Below are 19,889 nucleotides of genomic sequence, written 5' to 3'. Positions count from 1 at the left end.
GATCACGGCGCTGCCTACTTCCACTTTACATATCACTATTTAAAAGTGCTGTACAACAAGATAACACCACAGAAGCACAATAAAAGATGAGAGGCTCAATAGCATAAAAGATACCCAAATAGAATCCAATAAATAAGATCCACTGCCCACATAATACATCTACATAACACATCAACACGCTACCTGGAGTTAAAAGCCAGAGTAAAGGTGAGTTTTAAGATGGGACTTGAGACAGTGAAGGGGCTTGTCCCAAGTCACAACTCCCAGGTTCTGCCCACACAACCAGTCAAATGGGAAATAAGTGCATCAAGTACAGATTGCTTGGTCCAGATTTACAAACCACCCCTCAAATAAAAACATTGTACAGTATCAATTAAAAGTTTTTATTATCAAGGCATACATTCGTTATGGTCAGTTTCTTGTCCATTATGCTGTTGTCCAGTTAAAACATTATTCAGAGCGGCTAAATCGTTGGCATCCAAAGCAGCCCCGACTGCTTTGGGGTCAGTTCCTGATGATGCCTCGGCGTTCACCTGATCCGACTCTCGGCTTACTATTTGGTTTAAAGAAGCGAAAACATCCGTCCATGAAACAGAATTTGCATATTAATAATAGTCAAAGAAACTTGAACCATCTCACCTTCTTTAACATCCTTGTAATTTGAGATCGCCTGAAGCAATTGTAGTCCAACGGCCTTATAGTGTTTCCTGCAACCTTTGCTTAGCGATGTTTGTGAAACATCTGAAACAAAAGATTGTTAGCGACTAAAATAGTGCACAAAATATTGTGCAAATCTCTTTATTATGAATGGCTTCCATTTCCCTCACTTTGATTGTGATGAATGGGCATCATGAAGTTGTTGCTTTGACTCGAAGCAGGCTTCTCAGAGATGTCGGAGGCCAGTTTGTGGTTGTCAGAGGCTTGAGTCACGTTGTTAGAGGCAAAAGGGTCAGAGGCTTGAGTCCCGTTGTTAGTGGTCAGGGGGTCAGAGGCTTGAGTCACGTTGTTAGAGGCCAGGGGGTCAGAGGCTTGAGTCACGTTAGAGGCCAGGGGGTCAGAGGCTTGAGTCCCATTGTTAGAGGCCAAAGGGTCAGAGGCTTGAGTCCCGTTGTTAGAGGCCAGGGGGTCAGAAGCTTGAGTCCCGTTGTTAGAGGCCAGGGGGTCAGAGGCTTGAGTCCCGTTGTTAGTGGCCAGGGGGTCAGAGGCTTGAGTCACGTTAGAGGCCAGGGGGTCAGAGGCTTGAGTCACATTGTTAGAGGCCAAAGGGTCAGAGGCTTGAGTCACGTTAGAGGCCAGGGGGTCAGAAGCTTGAGTCCCGTTGTTAGAGGCCAGGGGGTCAGAGGCTTGAGTCCCGTTGTTAGTGGCCAGGGGGTCAGAGGCTTGAGTCCCGTTGTTAGAGGCCAGGGGGTCAGAGGCTTGAGTCACGTTAGGGGCCAGGGGGTCAGAGGCTTGAGTCACATTGTTAGAGGCCAGGGGGTCAGAGGCTTGAGTGACATTGTTAGAGGCCAGGGGGTAAGAGGCTTGAGTCCCGTTGTTAGAGGCCAAGGGGTCAGAGGCTTGAGTCCCGTTGTTAGAGGCCAGGGGGTCAGAGGCTTGAGTCCGGTTGTTAGAGGCCAAAGGGTCAGAGGCTTGAGTCCGGTTGATAGAGGCCAAAGGGTCAGAGGCTTCAGTCACGTTAGAGGCCAGGGGGTCAGAGGCTTGAGTCACGTTGTTAGAGGCCAGGGGGTCAGAGGCTTGAGTCACGTTGTTAGAGGCCAGGGGGTCAGAGGCTTGAGTCACATTGTTAGAGGCCAGGGGGTCAGAGGCTTGAGTCCCGTTGTTAGAGGCCAGGGGGTCAGAGGCTTGAGTCACATTGTTAGAGGCCAGGGGGTCAGAGGCTTGAGTCCCATTGTTAGAGGCCAAGGGGTCAGAGGCTTGAGTCCCGTTGTTAGAGGCCAGGGGGTCAGAGGCTTGAGTCCGGTTGTTAGAGGCCAAAGGGTCAGAGGCTTGAGTCCGGTTGTTAGAGGCCAAAGGGTCAGAGGCTTGAGTCACGTTAGAGGCCAGGGGGTCAGAAGCTTGAGTCCCGTTGTTAGAGGCCAGGGGGTCAGAGGCTTGAGTCCCGTTGTTAGTGGCCAGGGGGTCAGAGGCTTGAGTCCCGTTGTTAGAGGCCAGGGGGTCAGAGGCTTGAGTCACGTTAGGGGCCAGGGGGTCAGAGGCTTGAGTCACATTGTTAGAGGCCAGGGGGTCAGAGGCTTGAGTCACATTGTTAGAGGCCAGGGGGTAAGAGGCTTGAGTCCCGTTGTTAGAGGCCAAGGGGTCAGAGGCTTGAGTCCCGTTGTTAGAGGCCAGGGGGTCAGAGGCTTGAGTCCGGTTGTTAGAGGCCAAAGGGTCAGAGGCTTGAGTCCGGTTGTTAGAGGCCAAAGGGTCAGAGGCTTGAGTCCGGTTGTTAGAGGCCAAAGGGTCAGAGGCTTGAGTCACGTTGTTAGAGGCCAAAGGGTCAGAGGCTTGAGTCACGTTAGTGGCCAGGGGGTCAGAGGCTTGAGTCACGTTAGAGGCCAGGGGGTCAGAGGCTTGAGTCACGTTAGAGGCCAATGGGTCAGAGGCTTGAGTCACGTTAGAGGCCAGGGGGTCAGAGGCTTGAGTCACGTTAGAGGCCAGGGGGTCAGAGGCTTGAGTCACGTTAGAGGCCAGGGGGTCAGAGGCTTGAGTCACATTGTTAGAGGCCAAGGGGTCAGAGGCTTGAGTCACGTTAGAGGCCAGGGGGTCAGAAGCTTGAGTCCCGTTAGAGGCCAGGGGATCAGAAGCTTGAGTCCCGTTGTTAGAGGCCAAGGGGTCAGAGGCTTGAGTCCCGTTGTTAGAGGCAAAAGGGTCAGAGGCTTGAGTCACGTTAGAGGCCAGGGGGTCAGAGGCTTGAGTCCCGTTAGAGGCCAGGGGGTCAGAGGCTTGAGTCCCGTTAGAGGCCAGGGGGTCAGAGGCTTGAGTCCCGTTAGAGGCCAGGGGGTCAGAGGCTTGAGTCCCGTTGTTAGAGGCCAGGGGGTCAGAGGCTTGAGTCCCGTTGTTAGAGGCCAGGGGGTCAGAGGCTTGAGTCCCGTTGTTAGAGGCCAGGGGGTCAGAGGCTTGAGTCCGGTTGTTAGAGGCCAAAGGGTCAGAGGCTTGAGTCCGGTTGTTAGAGGCCAAAGGGTCAGAGGCTTGAGTCCGGTTGTTAGAGGCCAAAGGGTCAGAGGCTTGAGTCACGTTAGAGGCCAGGGGGTCAGAGGCTTGAGTCCCGTTGTTAGAGGCCAGGGGGTCAGAGGCTTGAGTCCCGTTGTTAGAGGCCAGGGGGTCAGAGGCTTGAGTCACGTTAGAGGCCAGCGGGTCAGAGGCTTGAGTCACGTTGTTAGAGGCCAAAGGGTCAGAGGCTTGAGTCATGTTAGAGGCCAGGGGGTCAGAGGCTTGAGTCCCGTTGTTAGAGGCCAAAGGGTCAGAGGCTTGAGTCCCGTTGTTAGAGGCCAAAGGGTCAGAGGCTTGAGTCCCGTTGTTAGAGGCCAAGGGGTCAGAGGCTTGAGTCACGTTAGAGGCCAGGGGGTCAGAGGCTTGAGTCCCGTTGTTAGAGGCCAAAGGGTCAGAGGCTTGAGTCCCGTTGTTAGAGGCCAAAGGGTCAGAGGCTTGAGTCCCGTTGTTAGAGGCCAAAGGGTCAGAGGCTTGAGTCCCGTTGTTAGAGGCCAAGGGGTCAGAGGCTTGAGTCCCGTTGATAGAGGCCAGGGGGTCAGAGGCTTGAGTCCCGTTGTTAGAGGCAAAAGGGTCAGAGGCTTGAGTCACGTTAGAGGCCAAAGGGTCAGAGGCTTGAGTCCCGTTAGAGGCCAAAGGGTCAGAGGCTTGAGTCCCGTTAGAGGCCAAAGGGTCAGAGGCTTGAGTCACGTTGTTAGAGGCCAGGGGGTCAGAGGCTTGAGTCCCGTTGTTAGAGGCCTGGGGGTCAGAGGCTTGAGTCCCGTTAGAGGCCAGGGGGTCAGAGGCTTGAGTCCCGTTAGAGGCCAGGGGGTCAGAGGCTTGAGTCCCGTTGTTAGAGGCAAAAGGGTCAGAGGCTTGAGTCACGTTGTTAGAGGCAAAAGGGTCAGAGGCTTGAGTCCCGTTAGAGGCCAAAGGGTCAGAGGCTTGAGTCCCGTTAGAGGCCAAAGGGTCAGAGGCTTGAGTCACGTTGTTAGAGGCCAGGGGGTCAGAGGCTTGAGTCCCGTTGTTAGAGGCCAGGGGGTCAGAGGCTTGAGTCCCGTTGTTAGAGGCCAGGGGGTCAGAGGCTTGAGTCCCGTTGTTAGAGGCCAGGGGGTCAGAGGCTTGAGTCCCGTTGTTAGAGGCCAGGGGGTCAGAGGCTTCAGTCACGTTGTTAGAGGCCAGCGGGTCAGAGGCTTGAGTCACGTTAGAGGCCAGCGGGTCAGAGGCTTGAGTCACGTTGTTAGAGGCCAAAGGGTCAGAGGCTTGAGTCACATTGTTAGAGGCCAGGGGGTCAGAGGCTTGAGTCCCGTTGTTAGAGGCCAAGGGGTCAGAGGCTTGAGTCACGTTAGAGGCCAGCGGGTCAGAGGCTTGAGTCACGTTGTTAGAGGCCAGGGGGTCAGAGGCTTGAGTCCCGTTGTTAGAGGCCAAAGGGTCAGAGGCTTGAGTCCCGTTAGAGGCCAAAGGGTCAGAGGCTTGAGTCCCGTTAGAGGCCAGGGGGTCAGAGGCTTGAGTCACGTTAGAGGCCAGGGGGTCAGAGGCTTGAGTCACGTTAGAGGCCAGGGGGTCAGAGGCTTGAGTCACGTTAGAGGCCAGGGGGTCAGAGGCTTGAGTCACGTTAGAGGCCAGGGGGTCAGAGGCTTGAGTCACGTTAGAGGCCAGGGGGTCAGAGGCTTGAGTCACGTTAGAGGCCAGGGGGTCAGAGGCTTGAGTCACGTTAGAGGCCAGGGGGTCAGAGGCTTGAGTCACGTTAGAGGCCAGGGGGTCAGAGGCTTGAGTCACGTTAGAGGCCAGGGGGTCAGAGGCTTGAGTCCCGTTGTTAGAGGCCAAAGGGTCAGAGGCTTGAGTCCCGTTGTTAGAGGCCAAAGGGTCAGAGGCTTGAGTCCCGTTGTTAGAGGCCAAAGGGTCAGAGGCTTGAGTCCCGTTGTTAGAGGCCAGGGGGTCAGAGGCTTGAGTCCCGTTGTTAGAGGCCAGGGGGTCAGAGGCTTGAGTCCCGTTGTTAGAGGCCAGGGGGTCAGAGGCTTGAGTCACGTTGTTAGAGGCAAAAGGGTCAGAGGCTTGAGTCCCGTTAGAGGCCAAAGGGTCAGAGGCTTGAGTCCCGTTAGAGGCCAAAGGGTCAGAGGCTTGAGTCACGTTGTTAGAGGCCAGGGGGTCAGAGGCTTGAGTCCCGTTGTTAGAGGCCTGGGGGTCAGAGGCTTGAGTCCCGTTAGAGGCCAGGGGGTCAGAGGCTTGAGTCCCGTTGTTAGAGGCAAAAGGGTCAGAGGCTTGAGTCACGTTGTTAGAGGCAAAAGGGTCAGAGGCTTGAGTCACGTTAGAGGCCAAAGGGTCAGAGGCTTGAGTCCCGTTAGAGGCCAAAGGGTCAGAGGCTTGAGTCACGTTGTTAGAGGCCAGGGGGTCAGAGGCTTGAGTCCCGTTGTTAGAGGCCAGGGGGTCAGAGGCTTGAGTCCCGTTGTTAGAGGCCAGGCGGTCAGAGGCTTGAGTCCCGTTGTTAGAGGCCAGGGGGTCAGAGGCTTGAGTCCCGTTGCTAGAGGCCAGGGGGTCAGAGGCTTGAGTCACGTTGTTAGAGGCCAGCGGGTCAGAGGCTTGAGTCACGTTGTTAGAGGCCAGCGGGTCAGAGGCTTGAGTCACGTTGTTAGAGGCCAGGGGGTCAGAGGCTTGAGTCACATTGTTAGAGGCCAGGGGGTCAGAGGCTTGAGTCCCGTTGTTAGAGGCCAAGGGGTCAGAGGCTTGAGTCACGTTAGAGGCCAGCGGGTCAGAGGCTTGAGTCACGTTGTTAGAGGCCAGGGGGTCAGAGGCTTGAGTCCCGTTGTTAGAGGCCAGGGGGTCAGAGGCTTGAGTCCCGTTGTTAGAGGCCAAAGGGTCAGAGGCTTGAGTCCCGTTAGAGGCCAAAGGGTCAGAGGCTTGAGTCCCGTTAGAGGCCAGGGGGTCAGAGGCTTGAGTCACGTTAGAGGCCAGGGGGTCAGAGGCTTGAGTCACGTTAGAGGCCAGGGGGTCAGAGGCTTGAGTCACGTTAGAGGCCAGGGGGTCAGAGGCTTGAGTCACGTTAGAGGCCAGGGGGTCAGAGGCTTGAGTCACGTTAGAGGCCAGGGGGTCAGAGGCTTGAGTCCCGTTAGAGACCAAAGGGTCAGAGGCTTGAGTCCCGTTAGAGGCCAAAGGGTCAGAGGCTTGAGTCCCGTTAGAGGCCAAAGGGTCAGAGGCTTGAGTCACGTTAGAGGCCAAAGGGTCAGAGGCTTGAGTCGCGTTGTTAGAGGCCAGGGGGTCAGAGGCTTGAGTCGCGTTGTTAGAGGCCAGGGGGTCAGAGGCTTGAGTCGCGTTGTTAGAGGCCAGGGGGTCAGAGGCTTGAGTCCCGTTGTTAGAGGCCAGGGGGTCAGAGGCTTGAGTCCCGTTGTTAGAGGCCAGGGGGTCAGAGGCTTGAGTCCCGTTGTTAGAGGCCAGGGGGTCAGAGGCTTGAGTCCCGTTGTTAGAGGCCAGGGGGTCAGAGGCTTGAGTCCCGTTGTTAGAGGCAAAAGGGTCAGAGGCTTGAGACACGTTAGAGGCCAGGGGGTCAGAGGCTTGAGTCACGTTAGAGGCCAGGGGGACTGTGCTCACGTGGTCATAGGCCCTAGCTTTTGCGGCAGACTTGAGGTATTCTGTTCAGTTGAAACAGAAACAGAGTTAAAATATTTCATTGAATGCTAGAGTTACAGCTACAGACAACCTGGAGCGAGCATACCTTCTATAATATAGTGGTCTTGATACAGGGCCTCAATTAGTTGTTGCATTTTAATGACGTCAGCTAGGTCATTTTGTGGAACATCTGAAAATCAAACCATCAAGTCAACTACTCGGACTGAAGGAGACAGTCAAATATATACATTGCCTTTTCATCCCTTACTTCCCAGGCCGTTCTCATCTTTGGATCTCCCGTTGGTCCCTCCAAATGGGGCGCAAGAGACTAAAAACAATTACAGGGAAACATTTAGCACATAGCGGCGTTTTGCACGTGGTGACATTTTGCGTGTAGAATATAGAATCATTTAGCATGGAGGAAGATTTGGCATACAGCATAATTTAACATATGGCACCATTAAGGATAATGTACCATTTAACACTAGCATCATAGCATAAAGCATCACTTAGCATATAGCACCATAGACTATAGCAATGTTAGCATTCAGCACCATTTAGCATACACCACTTACATATTGCAACCTTTAGCATATAGCACCATTTAGTGCATAGCCACCTCAAGCATGCTCCACTTTAACACGTAGCCCCATTTAGCATATAGCCCCATTTAGCATGTAGCCCCATTTAGCATGTAGCACCATTTAGCATGTAGCACCATCTAGCATGTAGCACCATTTAGCATGTAGCACCATTTAGCATACACCACTTTAACATCTAGCAATATTTAGCATACTAAATATAAGCTCAATCACAGACCTCAAGACAAATTGATCCTAAGCTTAAAGTTTCCTCAAGTAAATTAATCAGTCCGCTACAATGTACCTTCGGTCATCCAAATTGCTATGACGAAAGCAGCTCCTACACAAAACCTGCCCCTGCCCATGGCCATTGCATTTGCTGTACCTTCAGACATGCAGCACTGATTTCTTGCAGGCTCTTTATTGCTTGTCTATCTGGTACAAGACAGGTTGCCAATTTACAATCAGCTGTAATTACCTGCTGTGGTCACCTGACTTGTAGTGTCTTTGATTCAATATGTTGGATATTTCTGCCTCTTCCTATGTTGTCAATGTCAGTGTATTTTGTTAATGAGTACTCCTGTATATCAAGGGTTACATAGTTAAATTGGCACATGAGACTACTTAAAAAAGATAACCTAGTGTTTCTGTGAAGAAAATATACCATGAACAAGAATATCCTTCAGTCGACAATTGAATCCACTGCAGCCTGGTTCCTTAGGCCTGCTGCTGAGTGGGATTATCATTTAGAATATTTAGACATGGCTATTATCTAGGCTCATGAAGAGAGTGTATGGCATGCGTCTGTGTAGTTATCCCAAAATATTAAAAGCCTTCTTAGAAAGGTATGCTTCTCTGTTTGGCCTGTTGTTTCCTACAAATCAATCACATCACCCTATTTCGTAGTAGAATCACTATTTTGTGATTACGATACGATTTTCAAAGAAAGAGGTTGTAGCCTGACGTTATTGGTAGGCTGAGAAAACTTTGATGCACGAAGCTTGAGTTCTTAAGTCCTAGCCAATCCATGTTCCTCTGTTATTTTGCCTTGCTTTTATTCATCCGGCATTCTTATTCCGTGCATGACTCAAGAAGCCGTACATATGGCATTTTTAATTGAGACTTGTAACATTTGTTATCATCATTTTGTCATTTTTATAATGTAAATTGCCCTAAAAAATCCTAATCGGTCGATCCCTACACCAGACGCCCCATTATTCCGAAGGAGCGCTCCAGGTTAAAGGGTTGAACCACCCAATCATATGTGTTGCTGCATCAAGTGTAAACGTTTTGAGAACCTTTTCTCAAATGGGGGGTACGCGTACCCCTAGGGGTATTTTGTAGTACTGCAGGGGGTACTCAAAAGATGAAGGAAAAACTAATTATTTTTGTTTTCACCCTTTGCAAGTTTCAATTCTGAAAGCTAGACTGTAGAAATTCAAGAAAAATTGACACGTGGTTGAAATTTAAATTCTTGAAAAATTAAGGGCATCCAGAACAGGAGTATTTGCACACTTTTAGTATTCATGTATACACTGCGAATAGAATGCACATACATTATCAATACATCATAAAAATTCCCCCAAAAATGTTTTGTGACGGTAAAGGGGGTACTGAAAAAATATCTTAGAGGAGGTAGACTAGTAGAAAAGGTTAGAGAACCATTCAATGCCCCGTGCTCTCTCTCTCTCAGGTTCCCCCCAGGACAAGCGCCATGTCCTGGCTGTGGTTCCCAGCCCGGCCGCTCGATGCCACCCAGGAGGGAAGGAGGGCCTCAACGCCTGTAAGTCCAGTGTGGACCCCACATGCTCCCTCACCCATCACATCCAAACACAGGACGCAGTTACAGCATACGTTTGGTACACACATGTATAGATCCATATCTATATATAGATGTCTGTGTGTGTATAGAGATGGATAGGTACATAGATAGATAGATAAATCTATGCCTTTATGTGTTCATATACATTTGTGTATATAAATACACAAATGTATTTTTTTTTTTTTCTCTTCTTTGTTGTGGAGCACCTGGGGGAGCACACACACCCCCAGGTCTTTATTGCAGTGGCTGGCTGAAGACTGGCCCCATCGGGGTCATTGCCATCACCATAAACAACAGCTTCGACACAGCACACAGCGTCGTGGAGGACGTCACCTCACCTCTGGCTGCCTGGACGTGACCTCTGCCAAGCCTGGATCCACGGGGATCCCCCTGCTGGACAAGAGAGGTACTGCTCTCCGTCTAGTATCTGGTGTAATGTAGGGGTGAGAGATTCCTCACTTGCTAAATAAATAATCCTATTTCACTCTTTAATCATTTAAGTTAGCAATGGGGTTTGTCGTTTTGACATAGAAACACAAGCGGCTATCAGGTGTTCCTCATGCCGTTAATGAGTCCAGTCATTTGCAGATCCCTAATTAACTTGATGAGCTGCACCTGTTTTCACCCTTATTATTGCAGCTCTGTCTTGTCGTTAGGAATCGTTTGGCTCATTTCTTCGATTGTTGGGTTCGGGAACATTTGATCAGAAAGGTTTTATGGAATATCTAAGTTGAATTGATTACATGTATTTTGGCATTGTCTCACACACTCAAACATCTCGGTGCCTCTTCACACCAATAATGTGTCGCTTGGTTATTCTGGAAGTGTTGGTCAACACGCACCAAGATGGCGGGCTTGAACCTCCAGGTCACATGATCTAATCTCTCCTGTGTGATTGGTTGCAGGCGTGAAGCCGGTGTCCTTCTCGGACTGGGAGAAGATCAACCAGGAGGGGAGGAGGGGCGCGGCCCAGGGGAAACCCCGAGAGAAGCTTCTGGACGTAGAGGAGATGCTGAAGACCGCCCGGACCTGAACCCCAAAGTTACCTTCTATTTCTGAAGACTCTTTCATAACGTGGAGAACCATCGCAATGGAGAAATTAACACAGTTTACCACAAGAATAAGATGGAATGAAACCATGGACTGTGTTGTAATGCAGACCAAAATAAGACGCAGTCAATACAAAAAAAACAATTTATTATATTAACATGTCGTCCAGCGGTAGCTCCAGATGTGTGCGTCTGTGGGGCTCAGTAGATGCCGTAGGTGTGCTCCTTGCCCTCACGGTAGCGGTCCAGGTAGCGGAGCGGCTGCCTGTGGGGGAACTTGACCCGCGGCGGGTGGTACACGGGGGGCCGCACGAACTCAAACACCGGCTCCTTCATGTCTGCAGGAAGAAGAACACCAGTGGACAGTTTAATGTTAATGGATATATCCTCCCAACCTCACAATTGTACTTGTCGATTCTTTGTTTAAATGATAAAATCCAATTTTAATTTAATGTTTTTCATGTTTAACAGGATTTATTCACATGAAGGTACTCTGACCAAACCATACAGCTATACACTCAAATGGAAGATTATGCTAAACAAAAAATGACCAAACTAGGATCCTTCAAAAAAAAATGGCCAGTAGAGGATATGCAAAAGAATATGGTTTCAAATGTGCTCTAAAACCCATTCCTTCATGTAAACGTCAACTTAAAAAGGTGACATATACCACCAGGTGTGAGTTTGAGTCATTTTTTCCTTTGCAAAATCCTCCGTTCCCCATGTACACAAACAAGGAGAAAGAAAAGAGCCAACATGCCAGCCGCTCCAACGTCCCGTTTCCAGAGTTGCTTACCAAGCGTGTTGTGGAAGGTGTTGGTGACCGACTCGTCCCACTGGCTCTGGAAGAAGCCCAGACCGGCTGGGGTCATGGAGTCCTGGTGCTTCCTGTAGAAGTCCACCGTCTTGAAGGTAGGCCTATTCAAACATTATGGAAATGATCACTAGAGCAAGAAGCATGCCTTTACCGTCGCTTGGTCGCGGTTTTGTCTTGGAGAGAAAATTCGATTTTACTCCCAAGTGCAGGCTTCAAACCAAGGGAAGTTTAGCCTTGGCAGGAGCTAGAATGATTCCATTTCATTACAGGGAAATCTTCAATTTAAGCATACAATAGTACAACTACCACATTTGTCAAGTAGTTCCCCCCACACAAATGCCATTACTGAAGATCACAGCGCTGCCTACTTCCACTTTACATATCACTATTTAAAAGTGCTGTACAACAAGATGACACCACAGAAGCACAATAAAAGATGAGAGGCTCAATAGCATAAAAGATACTAGGGATGGGCGTGAGGAATCGATTACTCGAGTACTACTCGTTACAAATGAACTCGGTTGGTGGACAGGCAAACTCGAGTTTGCATATACACACACAAACAAAGTTTTCTGAAGCAAATGTATCAATTTTCTGTCGGCGCCACTAACGCATGACGTGGGCACAAAGAAAATTAAATGCATCCATTTCCATGGCGCGTTCCGTGCCGTGTGCAGGCACGCCAGAATTCAAAAAGTTAAGAGATGGCGGTTAAAGCAAATCGCAGCGAAGAATTTAAATACTTTAAAGAAATAGGAGATCATAAGGTGAAATGTAAAATATGCCAAGCGAAATCGAGCTACCAGAAAGTACTATGCGGCAACATATGCTCCTGAAACACAACGGTGAGTTCGGGAAAGCAGACCCGCAGCAACGGTGAAAGTGAAAGTGTGTCGGCTATTTTCACCGCCGCAAGACGCAGCTGTAATCCCGGGCGTGTAGAGAAGATCACAACTCTGAGTATTTCGATAGTCCATTTGCTGCCGTTTTATTTGCAGCTTTAAGCATTTATTTGCAATGGTTAGGCTACTTGTTTCGTTTTTTTTAAACTGTTACAGGCCTTGGTTCGACGTGATTTAAATTGTGAGACGCTGCGCATATTTATTTTTATTTTTGTGTTTTGAACGTTTGCAAAAATAAATAATGAATACTCTGATAACTCTGACTGTTTTGATGGAGAATAAGCATTACATGTTTGGTTGGCAATATTGCCGTTTATCATCGGGCCTGCCGCCTATTCCTGCTGCAGATGCGTTGCATTCTAAAAATAGATTTGATTTAACGAGTACTCGATTGATCCTCGAGGAATTCCTTCGATCACTCGAGTTTGGAATTTACTACTCGTGCCCATCCCTAAAAGATACCCAAATAGAATCCAATAAATAAGATCCACTGCCCACACAATACATCTACATAACACATCAACACGCTACCTGGAGTTAAAAGCCAGAGTAAAGGTGAGTTTTAAGATGGGACTTGAGACAGTGAAGGGGCTTGTCCCAAGTCACAACTCCCAGGTTCTGCCCACACAACCAGTCAAATGGGAAATAAGTGCATCAAGTACAGATTGCTTGGTCCAGATTTACAAACCAGCCCTCAAATAAAAACATTGTACAGTATCAATTAAAAGTTTTTATTATCAAGGCATACATTCGTTATAGTCAGTTTCTTGTCCATTATGCTGTTGTCCAGTTAAAACATTCTTCAGAGCGGCTAAATCGTTGGCATCCAAAGCAGCCCCGACTGCTTTGGGGTCAGTTCCTGATGATGCCTCGGCGTTCACCTGATCCGACTCTCGGCTTACTATTGGGTTTAAAGAAGCGAAAACATCCGTCCATGAAACAGAATTTGCATATTAATACTAGTCAAAGAAACTTGAACCATCTCACCTTCTTTAACATCCTTGTAATTTGAGATCGCCTGAAGCAATTGTAGTCCAACGGCCTTATAGTGTTTCCTGCAACCTTTGCTTAGCGATGTTTGTGAAACATCTGAAACAAAAGATTGTTAGCGACTAAAATAGTGCACAAAATATTGTGCAAATCTCTTTATTATGAATGGCTTCCATTTCCCTCACTTTGATTGTGATGAATGGGCATCATGGAGTTGTTGCTTTGACTCGAAGCAGGCTTCTCAGAGATGTCGGAGGCCAGTTTGTGGTTGTCAGAGGCTTGAGTCACGTTGTTAGAGGCCAAAGGGTCAGAGGCTTGAGTCCCGTTGTTAGTGGTCAGGGGGTCAGAGGCTTGAGTCCCGTTGTTAAAGGCCAGGGGGTCAGAGGCTTGAGTCCCGTTGTTAGAGGCCAGGGGGTCAGAGGCTTGAGTCCGGTTGTTAGAGGCCAAAGGGTCAGAGGCTTGAGTCCGGTTGTTAGAGGCCAAAGGGTCAGAGGCTTGAGTCACGTTAGAGGCCAGGGGGTCAGAGGCTTGAGTCACGTTAGAGGCCAGGGGGTCAGAGGCTTGAGTCCCGTTGCTAGAGGCCAAGGGGTCGGAGGCTTGAGTCCCGTTGTTAGAGGCAAAAGGGTCAGAGGCTTGAGTCACGTTAGAGGCCAGGGGGTCAGAGGCTTGAGTCACGTTAGAGGCCAAAGGGTCAGAGGCTTGAGTCCCGTTGTTAGAGGCCAAAGGGTCAGAGGCTTGAGTCCCGTTGTTAGAGGCCAAAGGGTCAGAGGCTTGAGTCCCGTTAGAGGCCAAAGGGTCAGAGGCTTGAGTCCCGTTAGAGGCCAGGGGGTCAGAGGCTTGAGTCACGTTAGAGGCCAGGGGGTCAGTGGCTTGAGTCACGTTAGAGGCCAGGGGGTCAGAGGCTTGAGTCCCGTTAGAGGCCAAAGGGTCAGAGGCTTGAGTCCCGTTAGAGGCCAAAGGGTCAGAGGCTTGAGTCCCGTTAGAGGCCAAAGGGTCAGAGGCTTGAGTCCTGTTAGAGGCCAAAGGGTCAGAGGCTTGAGTCACGTTAGAGGCCAGGGGGTCAGAGGCTTGAGTCCCGTTGTTAGTGGCCAGGGGGTCAGAGGCTTGAGTCACGTTAGAGGCCAGCGGGTCGGAGGCTTGAGTCACGTTGTTAGAGGCCAGGGGGTCAGAGGCTTGAGTCCCGTTGTTAGAGGACAGGGGGTCAGAGGCTTGAGTCCGGTTGTTAGAGGCCAAAGGGTCAGAGGCTTGAGTCCGGTTGTTAGAGGCCAAAGGGTCAGAGGCTTGAGTCACGTTAGAGGCCAGCGGGTCGGAGGCTTGAGTCACGTTGTTAGAGGCCAGGGGGTCAGAGGCTTGAGTCACGTTAGAGGCCAGAGGGTCGGAGGCTTGAGTCACGTTGTTAGAGGCCAGGGGGTCAGAGGCTTGAGTCCCGTTGTTAGAGGCCAGGGGGTCAGAGGCTTGAGTCCCGTTGTTAGAGGCCAGGGGGTCAGAGGCTTGAGTCCCGTTGTTAGAGGCCAGGGGGTCAGAGGCTTGAGTCCCGTAGTTAGAGGCCAGGGGGTCAGAGGCTTGAGTCCCGTTAGACGCCAGGGGGTCAGAGGCTTGAGTCCCGTTGCTAGAGGCCAAGGGGTCAGAGGCTTGAGTCCCGTTGTTAGAGGCAAAAGGGTCAGAGGCTTGAGTCACGTTAGAGGCCAGGGGGTCAGAGGCTTGAGTCATGTTAGAGGCCAGGGGGTCAGAGGCTTGAGTCACGTTAGAGGCCAAAGGGTCAGTGGCTTGAGTCCCGTTGTTAGAGGCCAAAGGGTCAGAGGCTTGAGTCCCGTTGTTAGAGGCCAGGGTGTCAGAGGCTTGAGTCACATTGTTAGAGGCCAGGGGGTCAGAGGCTTGAGTCCCGTTGTTAGAGGCCAGGGGGTCAGTGGCTTGAGTCCCGTTAGAGGCCAGGGGGTCGGAGGCTTGAGTCACGTTAGAGGCCAGCGGGTCGGAGGCTTGAGTCACGTTGTTAGAGGCCAGGGGGTCAGAGGCTTGAGTCACATTGTTAGAGGCCAGGGGGTCAGAGGCTTGAGTCCCGTTGTTAGAGGCCAGGGGGTCAGAGGCTTGAGTCCCGTTGTTAGAGGCCAGGGGGTCAGAGGCTTGAGTCCGGTTGTTAGAGGCCAAAGGGTCAGAGGCTTGAGTCCGGTTGTTAGAGGCCAGGGGGTCAGAGGCTTGAGTCACGTTAGAGGCCAGGGGGTCAGAGGCTTGAGTCACGTTAGAGGCCAAAGGGTCAGAGGCTTGAGTCCCGTTGTTAGAGGCCAAAGGGTCAGAGGCTTGAGTCCCGTTGTTAGAGGCCAAAGGGTCAGAGGCTTGAGTCCCGTTAGAGGCCAAAGGGTCAGAGGCTTGAGTCCCGTTAGAGGCCAGGGGGTCAGAGGCTTGAGTCACGTTAGAGGCCAGGGGTTCAGAGGCTTGAGTCACGTTAGAGGCCAGCGGGTCGGAGGCTTGAGTCACGTTGTTAGAGGCCAGGGGGTCAGAGGCTTGAGTCACATTGTTAGAGGCCAGGGGGTCAGAGGCTTGAGTCCCGTTGTTAGAGGCCAGGGGGTCAGAGGCTTGAGTCCCGTAGTTAGAGGCCAGGGGGTCAGAGGCTTGAGTCCGGTTGTTAGAGGCCAAAGGGTCAGAGGCTTGAGTCCGGTTGTTAGAGGCCAAAGGGTCAGAGGCTTGAGTCCCGTTAGAGGCCAGGGGGTCAGAGGCTTGAGTCACGTTAGAGGCCAGGGGGTCAGAGGCTTGAGTCCCGTTAGACGCCAGGGGGTCAGAGGCTTGAGTCCCGTTGCTAGAGGCCAAGGGGTCAGAGGCTTGAGTCCCGTTGTTAGAGGCAAAAGGGTCAGAGGCTTGAGTCACGTCAGAGGCCAGGGGGTCAGAGGCTTGAGTCATGTTAGAGGCCAGGGGGTCAGAGGCTTGAGTCACGTTAGAGGCCAAAGGGTCAGAGGCTTGAGTCCCGTTGTTAGAGGCCAAAGGGTCAGAGGCTTGAGTCCCGTTAGAGGCCAGGGGGTCAGAGGCTTGAGTCACGTTAGAGGCCAGGGGTTCAGAGGCTTGAGTCACGTTAGAGGCCAGGGGGTCAGAGGCTTGAGTCACGTTAGAGGCCAGGGGGTCAGAGGCTTGAGTCACGTTAGAGGCCAGGGGGTCAGAGGCTTGAGTCACGTTAGAGGCCAGGGGGTCAGAGGCTTGAGTCACGTTAGAGGCCAGGGGGTCAGAGGCTTGAGTCCCGTTAGAGGCCAAAGGGTCAGAGGCTTGAGTCCCGTTAGAGGCCAAAGGGTCAGAGGCTTGAGTCACGTTAGAGGCCAGGGGGTCAGAGGCTTGAGTCGCGTTGTTAGAGGCCAGGGGGTCAGAGGCTTGAGTCCCGTTGTTAGAGGCCAGGGGGTCAGAGGCTTGAGTCCCGTTGTTAGAGGCCAGGGGGTCAGAGGCTTGAGTCACGTTGTTAGAGGCCAGGGGGTCAGAGGCTTGAGTCCCGTTGTTAGAGGCCAGGGGGTCAGAGGCTTGAGTCCCGTTGTTAGAGGCCAGGGGGTCAGAGGCTTGAGTCACGTTAGAGGCCAGGGGGTCAGAGGCTTGAGTCCCGTTGTTAGAGGCCAGGGGGTCAGAGGCTTGAGTCACATTGTTAGAGGCCAGGGGGTCAGAGGCTTGAGTCCCGTTGTTAGAGGCCAGGGGGTCAGTGGCTTGAGTCCGGTTGTTAGAGGCCAAAGGGTCAGAGGCTTGAGTCCCGTTGTTAGAGGCCAAAGGGTCAGAGGCTTGAGTCACGTTAGAGGCCAGGGGGTCAGAGGCTTGAGTCCCGTTGTTAGTGGCCAGGGGGTCAGAGGCTTGAGTCACGTTAGAGGCCAGGGGGTCAGAGGCTCGAGTCCCGTTGTTAGAGGCCAGGGGGTCAGAGGCTTGAGTCACATTGTTAGAGGCCAGGGGGTCAGAGGCTCGAGTCCCGTTGTTAGAGGCCAGGGGGTCGGAGGCTTGAGTCACGTTGTTAGAGGCCAGCGGGTCAGAGGCTTGAGTCACATTGTTAGAGGCCAGGGGGTCAGAGGCTTGAGTCACATTGTTAGAGGCCAGGGGGTCAGAGGCTTGAGTCCCGTTAGACGCCAGGGGGTCAGAGGCTTGAGTCCCGTTGCTAGAGGCCAAGGGGTCAGAGGCTTGAGTCCCGTTGTTAGAGGCCAAAGGGTCAGAGGCTTGAGTCACGTTAGAGGCCAAAGGGTCAGAGGCTTGAGTCCCGTTGTTAGAGGCCAAAGGGTCAGAGGCTTGAGTCCCGTTAGAGGCCAAAGGGTCAGAGGCTTGGGTCCCGTTAGAGGCCAAAGGGTCAGAGGCTTGAGTCCCGTTAGAGGCCAGGGGGTCAGAGGCTTGAGTCACGTTAGAGGCCAGGGGGTCAGAGGCTTGAGTGACGTTAGAGGCCAGGGGGTCAGAGGCTTGAGTCACGTTAGAGGCCAGGGGGTCAGAGGCTTGAGTCACGTTAGAGGCCAGGGGGTCAGAGGCTTGAGTCCCGTTAGAGGCCAAAGGGTCAGAGGCTTGAGTCCCGTTAGAGGCCAAAGGGTCAGAGGCTTGAGTCCCGTTAGAGGCCAAAGGGTCAGAGGCTTGAGTCACGTTAGAGGCCAAAGGGTCAGAGGCTTGAGTCGCGTTGTTAGAGGCCAGGGGGTCAGAGGCTTGAGTCGCGTTGTTAGAGGCCAGGGGGTCAGAGGCTTGAGTCGCGTTGTTAGAGGCCAGGGGGTCAGAGGCTTGAGTCCCGTTGTTAGAGGCCAGGGGGTCAGAGGCTTGAGTCCCGTTGTTAGAGGCCAGGCGGTCAGAGGCTTGAGTCCCGTTGTTAGAGGCCAGGGGGTCAGAGGCTTGAGTCCCGTTGTTAGAGGCCAGGGGGTCAGAGGCTTGAGTCCCGTTGTTAGAGGCAAAAGGGTCAGAGGCTTGAGACACGTTAGAGGCCAGGGGGTCAGAGGCTTGAGTCACGTTAGAGGCCAGGGGGACTGTGTTCACGTGGTCATAGGCCCTAGCTTTTGCGGCAGACTTGAGGTATTCTGTTCAGTTGAAACAGAAACAGAGTTAAAATATTTCATTGAATGCTAGAGTTACAGCTACAGACAACCTGGAGCGAGCATACCTTCTATAATATAGTGGTCTTGATACAGGGCCTCAATTAGTTGTTGCATTTTAATGACGTCAGCTAGGTCATTTTGTGGAACATCTGAAAATCAAACCATCAAGTCAACTACTCGGACTGAAGGAGACATTCAAATATATACATTGCCTTTTCATCCCTTACTTCCCAGGCCGTTCTCATCTTTGGATCTCCCGTTGGTCCCTCCAAATGGGGCGCAAGAGACTAAAAACAATTACAGGGAAACATTTAGCACATAGCAGCGTTTTGCACGTGGTGACATTTTGCGTGTAGAACATATAGAATCATTTAGCATGGAGGAAGATTTGGCATACAGCATAATTTAACATATGGCACCATTAAGGATAATGTACCATTTAACACTAGCATCATAGCATAAAGCATCACTTAGCATATAGCACCATAGACTATAGCAATGTTAGCATTCAGCACCATTTAGCATACACCACTTACATATTGCAACCTTTAGCATATAGCACCATTTAGTGTATAGCCACCTCAAGCATGCTCCACTTTAACACGTAGCCCCATTTAGCATATAGCCCCATTTAGCATGTAGCCCCATTTAGCATGTAGCACCATTTAGCATGTAGCACCATCTAGCATGTAGCACCATTTAGCATGTAGCACCATTTAGCATACACCACTTAAACATCTAGCAATATTTAGCATACTAAATATAAGCTCAATCACAGACCTAAAGACAAATTGATACTAAGCTTAAAGTTTCCTCAAGTAAATTAATCAGTCCGCTACAATGTACTTTACCTTCGGTCATCCAAATTGCTATGACGAAAGCAGCTCCTACACAAAACCTGCCCCTGCCCATGGCCATTGCATTTGCTGTACCTTCAGACATGCAGCACTGATTTCTTGCAGGCTCTTTATTGCTTGTCTATCTGGTACAAGACAGGTTGCCAATTTACAATCAGCTGTAATTACCTGCTGTGGTCACCTGACTTGTAGTGTCTTTGATTCAATATGTTGGATATTTCTGCCTCTTCCTATGTTGTCAATGTCAGTGTATTTTGTTAATGAGTACTCCTGTATATCAAGGGTTACATAGTTAAATTGGCACATGAGACTACTTAAAAAAGATAACCTAGTGTTTCTGTGAAGAAAATATACCATGAACAAGAATATCCTTCAGTCGACAATTGAATCCACTGCAGCCTGGTTCCTTAGGCCTGCTGCTGAGTGGGATTATCATTTAGAATATTTAGACATGGCTATTATCTAGGCTCATGAAGAGAGTGTATGGCATGCGTCTGTGTAGTTATCCCAAAATATTAAAAGCCTTCTTAGAAAGGTATGCTTCTCTGTTTGGCCTGTTGTTTCCTACAAATCAATCACATCACCCTATTTCGTAGTAGAATCACTATTTTGTGATTACGATACGATTTTCAAAGAAAGAGGTTGTAGCCTGACGTTATTGGTAGGCTGAGAAAACTTTGATGCACGAAGCTTGAGTTCTTAAGTCCTAGCCAATCCATGTTCCTCTGTTATTTTGCCTTGCTTTTATTCATCCGGCATTCTTATTCCGTGCATGACTCAAGAAGCCGTACATATGGCATTTTTAATTGAGACTTGTAACATTTGTTATCATCATTTTGTCATTTTTATAATGTAAATTGCCCTAAAAAATCCTAATCGGTCGATCCCTACACCAGACGCCCCATTATTCCGAAGGAGCGCTCCAGGTTAAAGGGTTGAACCACCCAATCATATGTGTTGCTGCATCAAGTGTAAACGTTTTGAGAACCTTTTCTCAAATGGGGGGTACGCGTACCCCTAGGGGTATTTTGTAGTACTGCAGGGGGTACTCAAAAGATGAAGGAAAAACTAATTATTTTTGTTTTCAC

General features: G+C 50.6%; 2 protein-coding genes and 1 long non-coding RNA gene across 4 annotated transcripts; 1 reads left to right on the top strand and 2 right to left on the bottom strand.

Moving 5' to 3' along the window:
• Nucleotides 1-365: 365 nt before the first annotated feature.
• On the bottom strand, nucleotides 366-7,759 carry LOC115530742 (uncharacterized). Of its 2 annotated transcripts, XR_003973775.1 has the most exons (5): nucleotides 7,654-7,759; nucleotides 7,037-7,096; nucleotides 6,875-6,958; nucleotides 640-741; nucleotides 366-553 (listed from the first exon to the last, which is right to left on the bottom strand). It is a non-coding gene; the product is annotated as an uncharacterized LOC115530742 (long non-coding RNA). The 2 variants fall into 2 exon arrangements; XR_003973776.1 differs by lacking the exons at nucleotides 366-553; nucleotides 640-741 and adding an exon at nucleotides 6,664-6,791.
• Nucleotides 7,760-9,047: 1,288 nt separating this feature from the next.
• On the top strand, nucleotides 9,048-10,694 carry LOC115530734 (NADPH:adrenodoxin oxidoreductase, mitochondrial-like). Its single transcript, XM_030339455.1, has 3 exons — nucleotides 9,048-9,132; nucleotides 9,375-9,577; nucleotides 10,077-10,694. The coding sequence occupies exons 1-3, from the start codon at nucleotides 9,098-9,100 to the stop codon at nucleotides 10,202-10,204; spliced, it is 366 nt and encodes a 121-aa protein (XP_030195315.1). The 5' UTR covers nucleotides 9,048-9,097; the 3' UTR covers nucleotides 10,205-10,694.
• LOC115530736 (39S ribosomal protein L38, mitochondrial-like) lies at nucleotides 10,352-11,891 on the bottom strand. The gene is made up of 3 exons (XM_030339457.1): nucleotides 11,841-11,891; nucleotides 11,017-11,138; nucleotides 10,352-10,558 (listed from the first exon to the last, which is right to left on the bottom strand). The coding sequence occupies exons 1-3, from the start codon at nucleotides 11,861-11,863 to the stop codon at nucleotides 10,422-10,424; spliced, it is 282 nt and encodes a 93-aa protein (XP_030195317.1). The 5' UTR covers nucleotides 11,864-11,891; the 3' UTR covers nucleotides 10,352-10,421.
• Nucleotides 11,892-19,889: the final 7,998 nt, after the last annotated feature.

The sequence above is a fragment of the Gadus morhua genome, chromosome 18 (assembly GCF_902167405.1).
Source record: "Gadus morhua chromosome 18, gadMor3.0, whole genome shotgun sequence".
NCBI lineage: Eukaryota > Metazoa > Chordata > Actinopteri > Gadiformes > Gadidae > Gadus > Gadus morhua.
The sequence above is the reverse complement of the archived record's forward strand: the minus strand, read 5'-3'. Positions and strand labels throughout refer to the sequence as shown.